At 42.8% G+C, this 16,823-nt stretch overlaps 1 protein-coding gene across 1 annotated transcript in view; it reads right to left on the bottom strand.

Moving 5' to 3' along the window:
- The window catches only part of ush2a (Usher syndrome 2A (autosomal recessive, mild)), a 152,944-nt gene that overhangs the window by 75,316 nt on the left and 60,805 nt on the right, over positions 1-16,823 (bottom strand). The window contains 11 exon segments of the mRNA XM_019891922.1: positions 668-823; positions 2,203-2,350; positions 3,187-3,344; positions 6,769-6,916; positions 6,987-7,149; positions 8,941-9,100; positions 10,363-10,448; positions 10,629-10,704; positions 11,921-12,061; positions 13,679-13,867; positions 15,348-15,428. Of these exon segments, the coding sequence (XP_019747481.1) occupies positions 668-823; positions 2,203-2,350; positions 3,187-3,344; positions 6,769-6,916; positions 6,987-7,149; positions 8,941-9,100; positions 10,363-10,448; positions 10,629-10,704; positions 11,921-12,061; positions 13,679-13,867; positions 15,348-15,428 (1,506 nt within the window).

Genomic DNA, 16,823 nt, shown 5'->3' with positions numbered 1-16,823 from the left:
ACACACACACACACACACACACACACACACACACACACACACACACACACACACACACACACAATCGTGGGCCTTTGTCTCTCTCATGCTGCGTTAGCAGGTACAATATCAGACGTGTCACTAATCGTTTTAAACTATGCACTTTTATGTTCACTTCTCTGGGCCTGCTCTCCTCCTCCTCTCCTCTTGTGTCTCCTGCTCGGCTCGCTCGCCTCTGTTCTTTCACGGAACAAGGACGCATCAAGACAGTTTGCCTTAAAGACGTCTAAAGAGATGCCAGAGGCGCAGAAGGTAGAAAGCCGCTTGGAAAGAGAGGAAACGTCTGCTATTTAAAATTTATACTTTCTCATGTCTTTGTTTTGAACTTGAACACTGGAACTTTCTTGAGCGAGTCTTTTGTTGTTTGGGAAATGGGTGCCATATACACACACACACGAGCCTGTCTTCAACTCTTTGGTTAACATTGACTAAAGCACTGAGGTGCGTTTGTGCATCATGTGCCTTGTTACGTCACTTTTGGAGTTATGCAGTCAGTCTCTCCGACTGGCCGCTTTTGGCCTCATTGGGATTGTGCCAAAACGAAGCCCACAAAATTCTCCCTGCGATGAGGCTCGAGGACGACCAAAGTCAGAGAGTTGCTGAAGGAGGTTTTTGCATTTGCGCTAACCTGCTGGAGACGTAGTAACATTAAGCGCCGGGCTCTCCACACATCCCTGCGTGTTGCAACCTTCGACCCAGAAGCTGTAGTTGGTGTACGGCCGCAGGTCCGTCAAAGTCAACCCCCCGCCGGCCGCCGTGCCCGCGTCCTGCACCACGTCGCCATCTGACAGACGACAGATAAGAGAAGTGCCGTAAACCTTTACGGAGGATGTTGCATACGTGGAGTGACGTTATTGCCATGGTGCATTTATTTATTAGCGTCATCAGCGTGACGGCCAGAATCTGATTAATAAAACATACGCACGTGGAATGGGGAAATGGAGGCGGGAGAACGAGTTGAAGAGAGAGGAATACTAACTGGGAATGATCAAAAGAGAGTTTTCCATATTGAGGTTATGCAGGGATAGTCAAAGAAAAGGGATCAGAAAATCCCACAATGCAAGCCTATCCAATATATTTAGATGGACAGATGCACCCAAACACATATCAGGCCTGTGTGAACTGATGAAGGCGCGCCGTATCAAAGCAACACTGGCTTATGGGGAACTAGAGCGAGACACCCACCCCCTCTCTTTCTTGTGCACCTCTTCTATCCCTCCCTCCACTCGTTTTAATCTGTCTGTTCCTGCGTGAGGCGCAGATCAAACACTGACTAGAGTGCGCCGGTGTGTGCGTGCGCGCGCGTGACTTGATGAATCTGTGCAAGTTAAAGGAGCACTGTGCGAGTTTGTGCTCAGTCGTTCTCTTCTCATTTTGTTCAATTTTCTTCTTCCCTCCCTTCCTGTGCGCTTTTCTTGTTTGTTTGGGCTCTATTTCCGCTGTTGTGTTGTTTGTCATGTGTTGCCTACTTGCGACTTGCAATCTTTTCCGATACATCTACGGGAGCGTGAATCTCATCCTGTTGCTTTACGGAAACTTGACTTTGTTCTCCACTCAATCTTCATACTTTTGTTTTCTGTTTTTTTTGTTGTTTTTTTTTTAACTTTGGTCTCATGAATCCTCCCCAAGCCACACAGGTGAAATCATTTCTCCAGTTTTTCTCCACCACCACAACAATTTGATTATTCTTCTTATCAGGCATGCCTTTTTTTTTTCACCTGACTTTCACACAAAGTTACTGTGTCGGTATACAGTGTCTTTGCAGACATATTGTTGTGTTTCACTGATCTGCCATGAACTTATTTTAAAAAGGTCACATTTGTAAGTGTGCGAGTCATGCTCACAAGAAAAGCTGAACATGCTGAAACGCTGAGGTTTAATGAATAAAAACTAACTCCAAAGTTAGACATTGTGGAACATCATCAAGTATCGTCATGATGTGTTGACACTGCATGGCAGTTTGACATCCACGTTTTAGTGTCGACTTAGAGGCACATTTTTCCTGAGAAGTATCCACAATTTGATGCTCAACTGAATGAACTTTGACAAAGTTAAATATAAAAACATTTATGTGGTACTCGATATTGATAGCTCTATGATCCAACTCAGTGTATTGTTAACGATGAATAGCCAAGAAACAATATGATTAAATGAACAAATTACCTTCACTTTTATGGTATAGAGTGTATCTCATGTCGCCATTGGGTCTAGGCGGAGAAGTCCAGCGTGCTCGCAGTGACCGAGAGCTTTGATTGGTCACTTCGAGCAATATTGGACCTTCTGGGGCCATCTCTAATGTGCGCACTTCTACCTGATATAAAAAAACAAACACAAAAATGTGTTAAAATACAGATACACAACATGTCCTAATCAGTGAGCAGGATTAGGCAAAACATGCCACCAAACCTTCAAAATCCGGTGAAAGGGTACATATGAGTGAGTATCTGGATGAATGTGGAAGTCCAGGAATCTTCCTCATGTTTGTGAGTATTGACACATGCATGATTAGAAAACGATGGCTATCTAAGAAGGAAAGTGCATTTGCTTGCTCTACTAATTCTTCTTGGTTCTCTACAATCCCTTCTTTTTTCCACCCCTCTATTTTTGCCATCCACACGATGCTTTCCTGATTGTCTCCCTTTCATTGTGTCGCTCACCCGCTTCCAATTCTCTTGTTCGCCTGTGTCAGCTGTTTTTCGTGTTCAACTAAATATGACGTCCCGTATTGGAAAAATGCCCCAAAATACGGCCTGTCGTCAGAGGCATCGTTGAGCAACGAGTGACATTTCCCAGAAAATGTCACTGTCGTCACGCCGACCCTCGTTATTGAGCTGGGAGAATCGATCACCTTTATGACACCCGGTAGCACGCACGTGCACACCAATGCACAAATATTTTTTTCACGCTTGCCATACCTATTATATTGCTTTACTGTGTTTCGTGGTCAACGGAATAATCCGCACACATTATCCTGCAGCATACCGTATGAGAAACAACACTGGGATATGTCAAAAGATACTTTTACAAAGATAATAATACTCATAAAATTCAATCATGAGCAGCTGTTAACAGCCATCTTTGTGTTGACAATATGACTCATCGCATCCACTGTACATGTGGATGTGAGCCAGCAAAATTCTCACTCACCATTGGTCCCTTGCCACAGCCACGCGCCGTACATGCCTGCAGCCTGAGTACGTGTCTGCTCCATGGGGAAAGCTCCTTCACCACAAAGAAACTCTGGGAGGAACTGCATTCTGATATAAGAACACTGTCCATCCAAAGGCCATAGCTGGTTATTATGCCTGAGTGGGGAAAAAAAAGGAAATGCAGGAAGTATAGAATGACAAAATGTATGTCATTGTAGTTGGGCAAAAGTATAATGATAGCTGCACGTGATATCGACAGGAAGTGAAAAGCAAATAGGGTAAATAAGGGTCTACAGATGGTTCAGTGTGTCGTGTGAATCCAGGACACTCATCCTGTAGGTAATCCTGAATAATTAACAGTGTTTGTTGGGTTTCAGGTGAAAGTTCAGGATAAAACAGATCCAAACATGAGATAAGGTCAAATTCACCTGCAAGGTTCCAGTGCATTTTAGGGTCATGCTGAAATTTCATCCGGAAGCCTAATAGCACAATTTGTTTCTTTTTTTGTGAGCAGTGAATCTTTCAATGATTTTGCATCTGTGTGATGGGCTAGTGACCAGTCCAGGATGTACGCTGCCTCTGGCCTAAACTCATCTGAGGGAGGCTCCAGCTCACACGCAAACCGAATGTAGATAAGCACTGTGGAAAATGGATGGATGGACTTTGGTATGTCACATGGGAAACTAGTCATCCCGATCTCGCCTCAGTCAGTTGTCGTCACTTGCACTGTGAGCAAACTGCATGGAAATTAGTATTGTGATTTTCGATAACGGGCCTTTGGATGGGAATGTGCTGCAAAAAAAGTGAAAATGGGCCTTCGGGCGTGTGACTGAAAGACAAAGACAGCCCTAACACTGCCAAGAGATTGAAAGAATAACCTGAATGAGACTCATGGCATGCGCTCACACATATTGGTGCCATTAAATGTGTGTGTGTGCACGCACAAGTACGCACAGGTGCATATACAGTCTACACAGACACGATACAGTACAAGGCCATGCACACATAGATGCCAGCCCAGTAATTACATGACACTACTTCCACCTAATAAAAAAGGAAATGGCACCCAAATGTACTTTTCCTTAATAAAAATGCATACTGGGGGAGCTCAAAAGATCAGTGGTAAGAACTAAGAGTCTATTCTGCTTTAATCATGTGTGGGTTTTATTATTGCTCAATACAGATACACACACCTATCAGGAAAACGAAGACACAAAAACCCCGCGGACACGAGTTACATCAGGGGAGCTCTTAATGTGGCCAATCACATGCATGCGAGGGTGCGTGCGTGTTTGTGTGTGTGTGTGTGTGTGTATGGACGCGTGTGTGCGTGAATAAGCCCATATCAGTATAGGCTGTAATAAAGACAGGTTGGGAAATGAAGCAGCGAATGCATAACAGGCTTATTTCCCCTCTTTGTCTGCATGTTGCCCCGACCTAATCCCCGAGAGGATTATCCCCCACAAATCCCTGCGGAATTGGGGAGAAGGAGGGAGGGAGAGAGAGAGAGAGAGAGAGAGAGAGAGAGAGAGAGAGAGAGAGAGAGAGAGAGAGAGAGAGAGAGAAAATAATTCAAAATCTCACTCCTCCATAACCCATCACCAGTTTCATTGTCATTTCTTGACGCCAAAAGAGGAGCATGGCGAAAAGGGCGTTGCGCTCCTCTGCCTTTTTTTTTTTTTTTTTTTTGTAAAAAACTGAAAGCCTATTAGCAATGAGGAAATCAGGTAATCATGATTAAGTGTCTCCCATGTTAGACATTTCTGTCGTCAGATGAGGAAAGCTTTAAGTAATTTACCCTGGCTAATATGCGCACACATCGCAGGGTTTATGGAGCGAAATGCAGTCATGTGGCAGTAAGCGTAAAGCGCACACAGTTCACACCGCAACCACACACAGACACACAATATGGAATTACACGTACTTTAACGAGCATGACAATAACATTTGATAATATGTAGCAGTGCATTTGTATGTTGGAGACTGTGAAATTGGCTGGCAAAGCCTCACATGCTTTTCAATTCATTTGGTTTTGTGATCACACACAGCAGTCAGTTCATCATGAATATGTCATGTGTGTGCGAAGTGGTGTGTGCCAAATCTACAGTCGACCGTTGTTGCGAAGACTATGTATCGTACACACGTTGAATTGGGTTGATAAATTCGGAGATAGAGCAGACCTGTGCGATGTTCCTAATGTGGATCAGAACCAAAAGTGACATCGTCTGAGGGTCGCTGTCCAATGAAAAGAAAGTACCCTCTCTTCAAATAATCCGGGTTTTTGTTGTTGTTATTATTATTATTATTGGGAAAATCATTAGATTCTGAAATGTTTATACAAAAAAAATGCCACAAAGTATGAAGATAATAATGTTACTCAAAGTTTATCATGTTAACAGAGGTAAACAAGTTGTTTTTACAGAGACCAAATATGTTGGAGATTCTCTCCTTGAATATTTGCGACAGGCATTCAAGTAATTTATTGCGCAATCCTATGAGTACATGCTGCTGCCTTTGAAGCGGATAGCTCAGTTTTGAGTCCCGGTCCGAGGCTGTATACTGGGCACTGCGGTCCGTGCTGGATTTAAAACAAACAAATAAACAAGCAAACAAAAAAAAAAAAAAACAACACATCGGTGGGTTGTGTCCGGAAAGGCATTCAGCGTAAAAACGATGCCAAACAAAGCATGCGAGTAACTCGTTGAAAGTTGCAACAACAACATTGCTTCATCGTGTTTATAACACACAAATGGCAAAAATGAAGAAATACTGGCGGTTGTTTAAAAAAAATATAAGCTCACAATGTGCTTCCATCTTTGTCTCAAGTTCTTCAACATGGGAAGCGTTTGAATCTAATTGAACTGGAATTTCAGAATATTGCACGGACGATGTATGACTGCATCTACAATCTCGCGCGTATAGAACAGCATTCTGTGGTGTCGTGGCCCCCAATTCTCATTCAAAGTACAGGAGGCAGGTCGGTGGCATACAATGCATTTTAATTCACTGCGGGTAGATTGAATGGAATTAAAACGTAACGGACAGAGGGAGAGGGGGAGACAAGGAGAGAGGCTGTGAGGGGAGGCCTTCCAGCCTGCAGTTCTCTTCTCAGTCAAAAGGGAGCACTTTGCCTCCACTTAAAGGAGAAAAGGGAGACGGCGCGCTCTTCTCGCTCCGAGTGTGCCGTCAATTTCCTGCATGACACTGTACGGCCTCCTTGATTCACAATCCTCTCGGTTTCTCTCTCTCCTTACTTCAACCCCGATGCATATTCATATGATTATTATTTAACATTGTTTTTTGCCCTCATGTGTGGTCGATCTGAACAACACTGAGGTCTTGTACCTGTTTGTTCTGCCATGGACGGGATCATGATTACACTGATGCACTGAATTTCACCCTTTAAGTCTCATGATGTTCTCTTTCATTTGTTATTTTTTTCTAAACAACAACATATGCCAAAACTATTTAATGGAGTCTAGGAGGGGAAAACTTTGTTTGCAAAATGTATATGTATGTTTGGTTCATATTAGCAATGCATGCATCCGGATATATGACAAAAAGGACTTGCACGCCTCACCGTTCGGAGTATCAGGAGCGGTCCAGCTGACGTTGAGAGCATGTGGGGACAAAGGGGTGACCAGTGGGGCTGGCACATTCTCTGGCGTGCTTTCCTCTGTGACAACCTGAGCAGAGGGGCTTCGGGTGCAGCCAGCGCCTGTGCAAGCCTGAAGTGCGCACACAAACACACTCAAGAATTCAAGAGAGGTGGGTGAAAATAAGGATCCAAAGACTCACAGCCACTGTGATGGCGTAGGCCGTGCCAGGAGTGAGGTTGCGGAGCGTGTGCTCTTCAACGAGTTTTGAACTGTTGTGGACGACGGTGGGCTCTGCCCCATCCTGTGAGACGAAGACGGCATAGAACTGCAGAACACCATTGACCTGAGAGGGGCGAGACCACCTGGTGACGCAAAGAAGAACCCACATAAGTGTTTCGAAAGACTGCGAGACTGTGAAATTTGCACTTTCAAATCATCGAGTCAAGCATTCTGTATGATTAGCCGAGGAAATCGCAAAAAGCTTTGGTTTGCATTTTGTCACGCCCACAAAATTTTGTGCATGAAATTAAGAAAGATGTGTGGGCTGATTCCAATTTCTAACTTTTGTTTAAATGCGACTGATTAAATCTGATCACAACATCCCTGCTAAAGGAGGTTGTGCATACTTGTGCCACCGCATTACTTCAGTCATTCATTTTGACTTCCCCTCTCAAATTATATTTTTTAATCTACAGGTTGTAGGGCCACACTAATGCTGGAAACATCTAAGTCTCTTTTTTTTTATATCACAAAATCCTGGCCTTGGAACAGGGGTGAGTAGAATCCCCCCCCCTCCCCACTGTATAAACAGTTTCCTTTCTGGGAAGATGTTCAACAAGACAGAGTATGTGAGAATGTTTGGCCATTCATTCAGAAAAGCATACACGCGCAGCAATAATATTGAAAAAGCTTGATGTTTCAGAAAGCTCGCATTTCTCTGTGCAAATATCTTATTGTGTGCACTCATGAATGTATTTGTGTGAGGCATTGTGATGTGAGGGCAGAGGATAAATCTGCTGATATCGCTTCATCCCCATCGCGGAGCCTCCCTCAACCTTTCTCACAATCTCTCACCCTCGCTTCCTTCCATTTCTTGCATTTTTTGCATCCTCTTTTTTCCCCCCCTCCCCGTCAAGCTCTCAATTAATCACTTACCCCTTTCGCTCTCTTCATTTTTCTCATAGATGTTGCACATTTCTGTCTTCCTCAGCCTTTCTCGTAGACAATGGGGAAATATTGACCACATGTGATCTTTCAACCCCTGCCTGTTGCCAACGTGCTAACAAGGCAATACAAATTCCTTCCCACAGCAGGTGAATTTATAGCTGAAAAGAGTTTCAATACTCACAGTACAATATGTTACACCGGTGCATGGATGGCACTACTACCAAGGATGAAATATTACAATTTGTTTTCCAAAGCCGTCACCACTAGACAAAAGATACACGTATAGCTCGTATGTTTTTAAAAGCAGCGGAGGGGGAAGACCTTCTACAGGAAAGTGTTTTGTGATTTGCCAAGAAGTTTTATGTTTACAGAATCTTTGTGGAGAGATGGGTCGTACACAAAGAAAAAATTAGGTAACTGCTGGAACCGATGAAAGTCTTAATCAACATTTTAAGTTGTTAACTGTCATACAATTAAGCACCGTATGTAAACAATCCGCCCTTTGATGATTTCCGACCTTGATGTCATCATGCAAGTCATCTTGAATGAACGGGATTTGTGTTTAAATATTTGCGAAACTTCACAATTCGGCTGCTGGTAAGTCATGTAGAAGAAAGAAGCCAGTATTGGCGTCGTGTTTCCCTTTGCAAGTCTTTTTCATTTCTTTCTGTGACACTACAGCTTGTTGTGAACACACCACGCTCGTAAACACGTACACACTGTCCAGCGACATTTTCAAATGACCAGGACGGTAAAAGGTGTAAGAGATTTATCTTCCTCCCTCTAGAGACGAAAGGTCAAGTGTAGTGTGTCAAGTGAATATTCTGCATGGTAAACACAACTTCAGAAGGTCACCCGAGCGCTGCTGCCCTTTCCCTCCCTCGGCAGAATGTGCGACTGATGCGCATCTACGAGATGCCTTCATTGCTGTTCCATTCTTTCGTGCAGTGTAATGTCGAATTCTGAGAACGACAGTGAGCACTTACTCCACCAGAATGGTCCGTGAGTCGAGCAAGGTCAGGGTTGGCGTTAGTAGCGGCCCGGGAGGAAGCTGAGAGGTCAACATGGTGACCTTTGAACTGTTGGTGCATCCCACAGCAGTGCATGCAGACAGCAGCAGGACGTGAGCGGTATAGACGCCAAGCCCTGAAATGCACAGCGAGGCAGCATGAAACAGACAGGGAGGATGAATGATGGCATCGTTTCATGAAACGAATCCAAGCATGGCGAGAAAGCTACACCCAATAGCCACAACATTAGGTACACCTGCAGTCATAAGACCGAAAACGCAAAAGCTGTAATGCCCTTTACACCTGCAAATTTGATGGGAAAAAAAAAAGTTAAAAACAGTTCAAAACGGTAACACGGGTGTTGTAACGAGATTTTGCCGTATTTGATCGAGGAGCAGGCAAACAGACTCTGTGATCCGCAAATGTGTGTGGTGGATGTCATCGTATTTCACTCATAAATATGACAACAGCATGATAAAATTCCTCAGAATTTTTGTCAAAATTAATTGATTGAATTAATCATTTTCAAAAATATTCTTTAAACTCAAATAGTAATTCCACTACAAACAAACAAAAAGCACGATATTGGAAGAGGCAATCAACATATTGTGAAATTAATAATTTAACAAAAAATACAACTGTCAATCAAAAATAATTGGCTTTGTAAAGAATTTTCTCGTTGTATTGTAGGTGTACCTAATCAAGTGTCCTGTGCGAGTGGGTATTTTCCACACAATCTCTTCTCCACAATCAACCTGCGCAGGCCGAATATTCCTGGTTTACTTTGCGATCATTTCTCTTTGCCTGCTGCCCCTCCTTTGCATAGCGTATAATTACTATGCTCGCAATCCTTCCAATCAGAGTGAACATCGGACACATTATTAAACCGGTATGAATGATACGTTTGTTGCCTTCATTGACCCAAACAGACACCGGCACACACACTGTACAATGTAAAGAGATGGATTTATACATTTAAATTCAATCTCTGTTGTGTGTTTATATACCAATGAGAGCTTCTGCAAGTTATAAATACTGTATATGTCTCCCGATGTCGATTTGCATCTAAAGTTCTCAGTGGTGGAGCGTGTGTTTTTTTTTTTTTACTCTTTCAGTCTCTCGTGTACCTTTTCAAGGCAAACTGTGTGTTGGCAATCGTGCCGCTATGGAGTGTTCTTTGTTTCTCCGCCGCCGCAGTTTCAAGCATGTGTATTTTCAAGTGCTATTCCCATGTTAAGAACAGCGATGCCCGTTCTGCTCTTTCAAATGCAAATAACCTTCGCCATTTTGCTTTTCGTCACTCTTCCCCCCTTTTTCTTTTTACGCTAGGGCTGCGTCCCGAGGCTGAGATATGCATACGCACTCAGACACACACGTGCATTATCGCTCTCTGGGTACCAGTAATGTTGTGGTGTCCCTCCTCTCCGCTGTAGACCATTTGGTTATTCTGATAGAGGCGGTATTCCGTAATGACACCATTGGGCCTATCAGTGGCAGAAAAAAAAAAGTGAGATGGGGGCTGTATAAGGACATTATTCAGTAGTTAATACTGTAAAAAATATTGGCTTTTATATGCTATAAAATTATACTTCATACATTTAGGAAAATAATCAAAAGGTAAAAAAAAATTGTAAATAAAAGATGACGAAATTATGTATACTTACCTTGCTGGAGCTTTCCAGTTGACGAACAGAGCTGAGGGTGATGAGAGTGCACTTGGAGCAAAAACACCATCAGGAGCTGAGGATAAAGGAAGATCTATATGTTCATATGGTTATGAGCACGTTAATAAAAATAAAAAAATGGGAAAATTACAACTTGCGTTAGGAAAGTTCAGGGACTAGTGACATAAAAGATATTTCCAACCCAAATTACAAATGTTGAAATATGCTCATGAGCCTTAGGAAAAGTCAGTTCAATATTTTTGTGTTTATACTTTTGGATATGTTTAGTCTCTAACACCATTCAATATCTTAACTCAAGGCTCGGGGTGAATCAATACGAATCTTTTTTTCCCCTCTTTTACTTGAAATTGATTTTTGCTACACCTGCACTGACCCCAACTGTCATGTTATCCCCCCAACAAGGCATGCTCGTCCCACAGCAGACTAATGTAGGGACTAAGAAAAAGAGAGGAGAAAAAAAAAAAGAAGTACTTTACTGTGCCACTCATGAAAGCGACATAACTAGACTCCTATGTCCTTTGCTCACTTGTAAAGTGTCTAATTAAATCCTGCTTCATCCCTTCTACTGTATTCGTCCTCATTATCCTGCTCCTGTTTGTTTCATTCGTAGCTGACACACCTTCTTGTGTCACTCTTCTTTTTCTTTCCTCTGACAACTACAAATGTTTATCTTTCATATGTTCTATCCATCCATTATCTGAAACTGTTTACCCTCACGAGGGTCACGGGTCTGATGGAGCCTATCCCAGCTGTCTTCAGGCGGTAGGCGGGGCACACCCTGAATTGGTCCCCAGCCACTCACAGGGCACACATGGATGAACAACCATTCACACTCACAGTCACACCGAGTGACAAGTTTGAGTGTTCAGTTAACCTTCCGTGCGTGTTTTTGGAATGTGGGAGGAAACCGGAGTACCTGAATAAAAGCCACGCAGACACGGGGAGAACATGCAAACTCCACACAGGTAGGCCAGGGCCTGGAATTGAACCCTGCTTCTTTGTACTGTGAGGCGGACGTGCTAGCTCGCTAGCTAGAACTCTCTCTCTCTCTACCTCTCTCTCTTTTTTTTTTTCGATCAGACACCAAATGTCTTCAGTATAAAAACACAAAAAAGGAATCGACCTTGCCATTTCAATACTTTTGGAGGGGAGTGTAGTGTATACGCACTACATCTTTGCCACTACGGTGAAGTGTTTGGAAAGTAAAAATCTAGTCCTAAGCGGTAGAGAAAGAAATGTGATATTAAAGTGTGCTCGTATCACTGTTGTACCTTCTTCGGGGGTTTTGAGGACTGATCTCAAATCAGTAACATCAGAGTGCTCATTGCCCAGACTCTCTGTGCAGCCAGTCACCATACAAGCGCTTACAGTGATCACGTATTGAGTGGACGGCGTGAGACCGGACATCACACCTGGAAAAGAGGAGGATTGGTTTTATTTTGAGGTTGGGGTAAGAGTTCCGATGATCACTCCGAGAGAACAGGTGCCCAACCCTAACCTTGAAATTTTTGTAAATAAATGCATTGAATTAACACATTTAATCTAAAAATCTATGCGCATTTAGAAAAATTGAAATCATACATTTATTTATTTTAAGCGCAAGCAAATGACCATCAGGTCACAGTCTCCAGCAGCACATGAATAGGGGAACACCTAAAGAAGGACTTTGTGTGTCTTCAGAAGAAATATTCAAGGTGTGGCGTCATCACATGCATGAAATTCATTCAAAACAAACCTTGTCGCTCATGACATCAGATGAGTCCAGTTTCGGTATTCCCGTTGTTTGATTGTTTTTGGAGACTTTTGTATTAGGTGGCTTGCGAAATCTTATCACAAAAGTTGAATGAAGGCAACTGGGCTCTTTTTGTTTGCTGAATATATTTCACCTTAAACCCAAAAGGCTTCTTAAGTTCTAAAAATGTTTTAAAGCAAGGCCTGGATGGCATCTGAATTTGATCGTGCCCAAGTTAAAGCCTTTCACTATCCCTCTCGGCGCCTTATTCTTGAGGCTGATGTAAACAGGTACTTTGGTCATCAGCTCTCTGTGACGCTGTTGCTATGTAGAAGTACTGCAGTTGGCAAGTGGAGTGTCCTTTTTATTGTCTTTTTTCTGTCCCCATCCACTTTTTCACTGTTAGCCCCACTCATCGTCAGTCAACCTCTACTTGTCTGATAGAGCCTCGCTCACCCTTTCTCTCTCTCTTTGCCGCCCGTCTTTTAATTCAATTAGAGGCCGAGGCCCCACTCCACTGCCATTACACCCTCATTTGCGTTCTGTGTTTTCGAGCCGTCGGTGTGATTCCGCAGTCAGATGTCGGGGCCATCATAAATTAACAAGAAGCCTTATCATGCTTGGACATTATGTTCGGCAAAGACTGAGGGGAGGGACGTGGAGCCATACAGGAGACATTGAGAACGACTGGGATGGGGCGAGCTCATCTTCATATTTGCCTGGAGACATGGAAGCGTGGACGAGATGGGGGACGAATAGCAGCAGCGGACGCCATCATCATCGTCGGTGTTGAAGATGAGGCGGGGAAAGATCGAAAACAGAGAGAGTTGGAAGGAGCGATGCCAATGTATGACATCACGGGGATAGTGTTGAGTGTCTCGCTCCAAATGAAGACAGTCTGCAAATGCTGGGGGCTTGCCAAGGAGACATTAACAGGTTTGCATGCAACCAAGAGTGTCTGTTTTTGTCAGGAAGAGCATGCGGTGAGTAAAAAGGACAGCGACGATGTGTTTTTACCCAGGGCCGATATGAAAGAAAAGTTGTGGCAAGAACATGCTCAGCAAAAAAACAAAAGTTATTACATTAGTTGTGAAAGTTGGGGTGTAGTTCCAATATTTAAAATAACATGTAAATAATTACTTAAAAAATAATGATCATGAAAAATGCAGTTAGATTGCAAGTTGTAACTCAGACAAGTGGGGACTGTTGAAACCCCAAACCCAAACATTGTCTATTTTAATAATAATAATAACAATAATACATTTGTTCATATTCTTTATTGCTCAGCGGTATTTACCTGTGAAATTTCCATTAGCCAGGTATATGGCTTTGATCAGAGGCACCGCTGGCTGCTCTCTCCGGTAGGCTCGCAACTCATACCTGTCAATCACACCTCTGACATCACCAGTGGGTGGAGCCCAGCTCACCTTGGCACTGAAGCCATTGAGAATCTGCATTGCAGTGGGCGGTGGAACGGAGTCCGGTACTTGGAAGTGAAAGAAATAGAGCCAGTTATTTGATGAGAGGAAAAGGACGTCTGATCAAATGTTTGTATTTTTGAGAAGCTAAAATTATTGGGGCGAAATAAAAGTAAAGCAAAATCGGCCAATCAGTCCCTCTCCTGACTGCTCAATTGGAAATTCACCACAAAATGAAAATCTATACATTTACCTAATGGGTGTCTTGACTCGTGAAATCAGTGTAAGCACACCGTGTAAGCATGTTCAAAACACAATCTTAAAATTTAAAAGGGACGGTTCAATTTTAATCTATCTTGGTGGGATATAATTAAAAGGTTTGTCTAAAAACTTTTTCCCCCCCTGATCCAGAGGACATATTCCACAGAGCAATGTATGTGGGATAAGCGAATCATGTACAAAGACAGAAAATATATCAAAACGAGGCAAAACAACAGGTTGGACGTACAAGAGGTTCAAGTAAAAGCTTCCCCCATCTTTACATGCCTTAATAGGCCCACTAAATCATGCCTCCCATTAGCATAAATACTATTTATGGGAGTAGTAACTTTTTCAGCGCTGATTTAATGCAGCCACCCATTCATTCTGGGCTATATTTCACTATAATCAACCTCTCTCCTTTTCAGCCGTACTCTCCTTCCCTTGCGGAAGATGCCAGTGGGAGCGTCGACTGTCAAAACAGCCGCATCCTCTTTACTTCCTGTCTCCATCTATCTCTCTGTGTTTCTGTACATCTGCCACTAGTCTTCGTCTATTTCTGGTGCTGGAGGATTTACAATGTGGAGCAGAACTACTTTAAGAGAATACTGAACACAGTGTATAACTTTTTTTTCTCTTTAATACGCCGCCAAGCAGCAAACCTTTTATCATTTCTGTCTGAAGTGCGGAAAATATCTCTCGACTCACAAATTATTTTATGACCGGAGAGTAATTTCCTCACCATGCCAATATTTCTCCACTTTCACTCCTGCCTTGATTACTCAATCATTCTGCAGATTTTTCCTCCATTTTCATTCTTGCTGTCCCCCTTCGGTAAGCTCTCACCTTTGCCTCTCAATCCTCCATCCTCGCCTCTTCTCTGGCTTCTTAATGTATTTATTAGCACTTCCTTCCTCCCTCCCCTCCATTCCTCTCTGTGGTCACAGCACACCAGACCTACCAGTGTATCGTTCACTACTAATGAGCAGCTTTATATTACACCAGGGAGAACCCGGGCCGTTCTGGGTTAACAGCCTTTTACTGGGATGCCCTTTATGGTGGCTTTATCAATCTCTCATAGCGTCAGGCAAGTGTAATATCACGAGCCCTGGATGAAACTCACACACTGTACAAGTTGGAGTGCTTTTTCATCCCAAATCTCTTGAGAAACGCCAACAGGTGGGAGCGGTTCCAAATTGCCTTAAGTCACGGAAGGGCTCAAAACGTTTTTGGTGGAGAATTTGTGAATGGAAATCAAGTCAACAATTTAGATGGAGCAGCGTGTCTTACCTTTGCCGCAGCTGCGTACTCTCTGCCAAGGCGAGGCCGCCCAGCCTCCTGCGCCGAGAGCTATGATCCGATACAAGTATTCTCGGGTGCGAATGAACATGGAAGGATGAGTTTAGGATTGGGATCGAAAAAAAAAAAAAATTAATTAAAAAGTGCATGACAAAAATTTTTGCTAAAACTCACTGAATCATCCAAAAATATGCATTCATGAATCTAAATACAGTAAAGAATTTTGACAAGATACAAAACGGATGAGCACATTGAATCACTGGAGAGCAAAGTAAATAAATTCTGGAGTCCTATTTGTGCTCGTAGAAAAAAAAAATATATATATATATATTTATTTATTTATTTTAATCCCATGATCGAAAGCATCATGTGCCCAACATGATGGAGGCAGGGCTATGACATTGGAATATATGGATGCTAATTGAATGGGCTCACTGGTGTTTTATGGATGATGTGACTGCTGACGGATACATAACAAGATTAATTGGGACGCGCATCGGACTCTCTTATCTGCTCACTTTTAGTGACAAAACTGACCAAACTGAGCAAATTTCATCCCAACTCTGGGCCCAAGTGTGTCGCATGGAGAGAAGCCACGGTATGCTTACAGGGAATTTATCTATCTGATGAAAGCACAGCGTACCTAAAGGTGTAGCGTTGATTCATAAAAAGGCAGACTTGTTCATATCTTTTATCCAGGAGACAGAAGTGTTCCCATTTTACACAAAAATAACATGCGAAAAGACATTTAAGGAGGCACAGTGAAGAGCCTCCATTAATAATCCCCTTTAATTAAAGGTTTTCGATGTTTAGGAGCGCAAGTCGACGACACGTAAAATCTAAATATTTTCAGAATATATCCTGAAGTGATGCCATATACCTTGATCCTGAGCAGCACTTTAAAATTGTTGATCATAAAACTGAACAGAGAACATGCCACATATTTGATTGCACCTAGTTGTCTTTTCCTGTGAAAATATATGAGTCATTCTGCTGCCAGAAATCCCGCACTATACTTTCGCAGTTCCTTTTCGTGTCGCTTGACTGGACAGAATTCAGTGGCCTTCTGGGTGAGCTTCATATTCATTTACCTTGACTTTGCCCCACACATTCAAATTTGCATTTTCAATTTTAAAACACAGCAAAGTAAAAAGTGCAGCGCTCCGCCTACAGCGCACACAAGGTCAAGTGTAATTTTGGAAAATGTGTGGATGTGTGCGGGCCCCGTCTGTGAAAGCCGCGTAAATCTCCGCTCTCAGTAATGTTTATAGAGCAATGTCATGCTAAAAAAGCCTGATGTTCAGATGGTTTTTCAGAGGACCAAGGGAGTACATCAAACCTATAAAGCTACAGCATTTATCCGGAGTGGCTTAGTGCATACCTCGTATTCCATTTATTTGTTTTGATGTAATACATGTATGCGATACAAACTTTGTTGCGGTTGTCCAAAGAGTTGCTGACCTTGAA

Source organism: Hippocampus comes, unplaced genomic scaffold (assembly GCF_001891065.2).
Source record: "Hippocampus comes isolate QL1 unplaced genomic scaffold, H_comes_QL1_v1.1 scaffold275, whole genome shotgun sequence".
In the NCBI taxonomy this organism is placed as follows: Eukaryota; Metazoa; Chordata; class Actinopteri; order Syngnathiformes; family Syngnathidae; genus Hippocampus; species Hippocampus comes.
The sequence above is the reverse complement of the archived record's forward strand: the minus strand, read 5'-3'. Positions and strand labels throughout refer to the sequence as shown.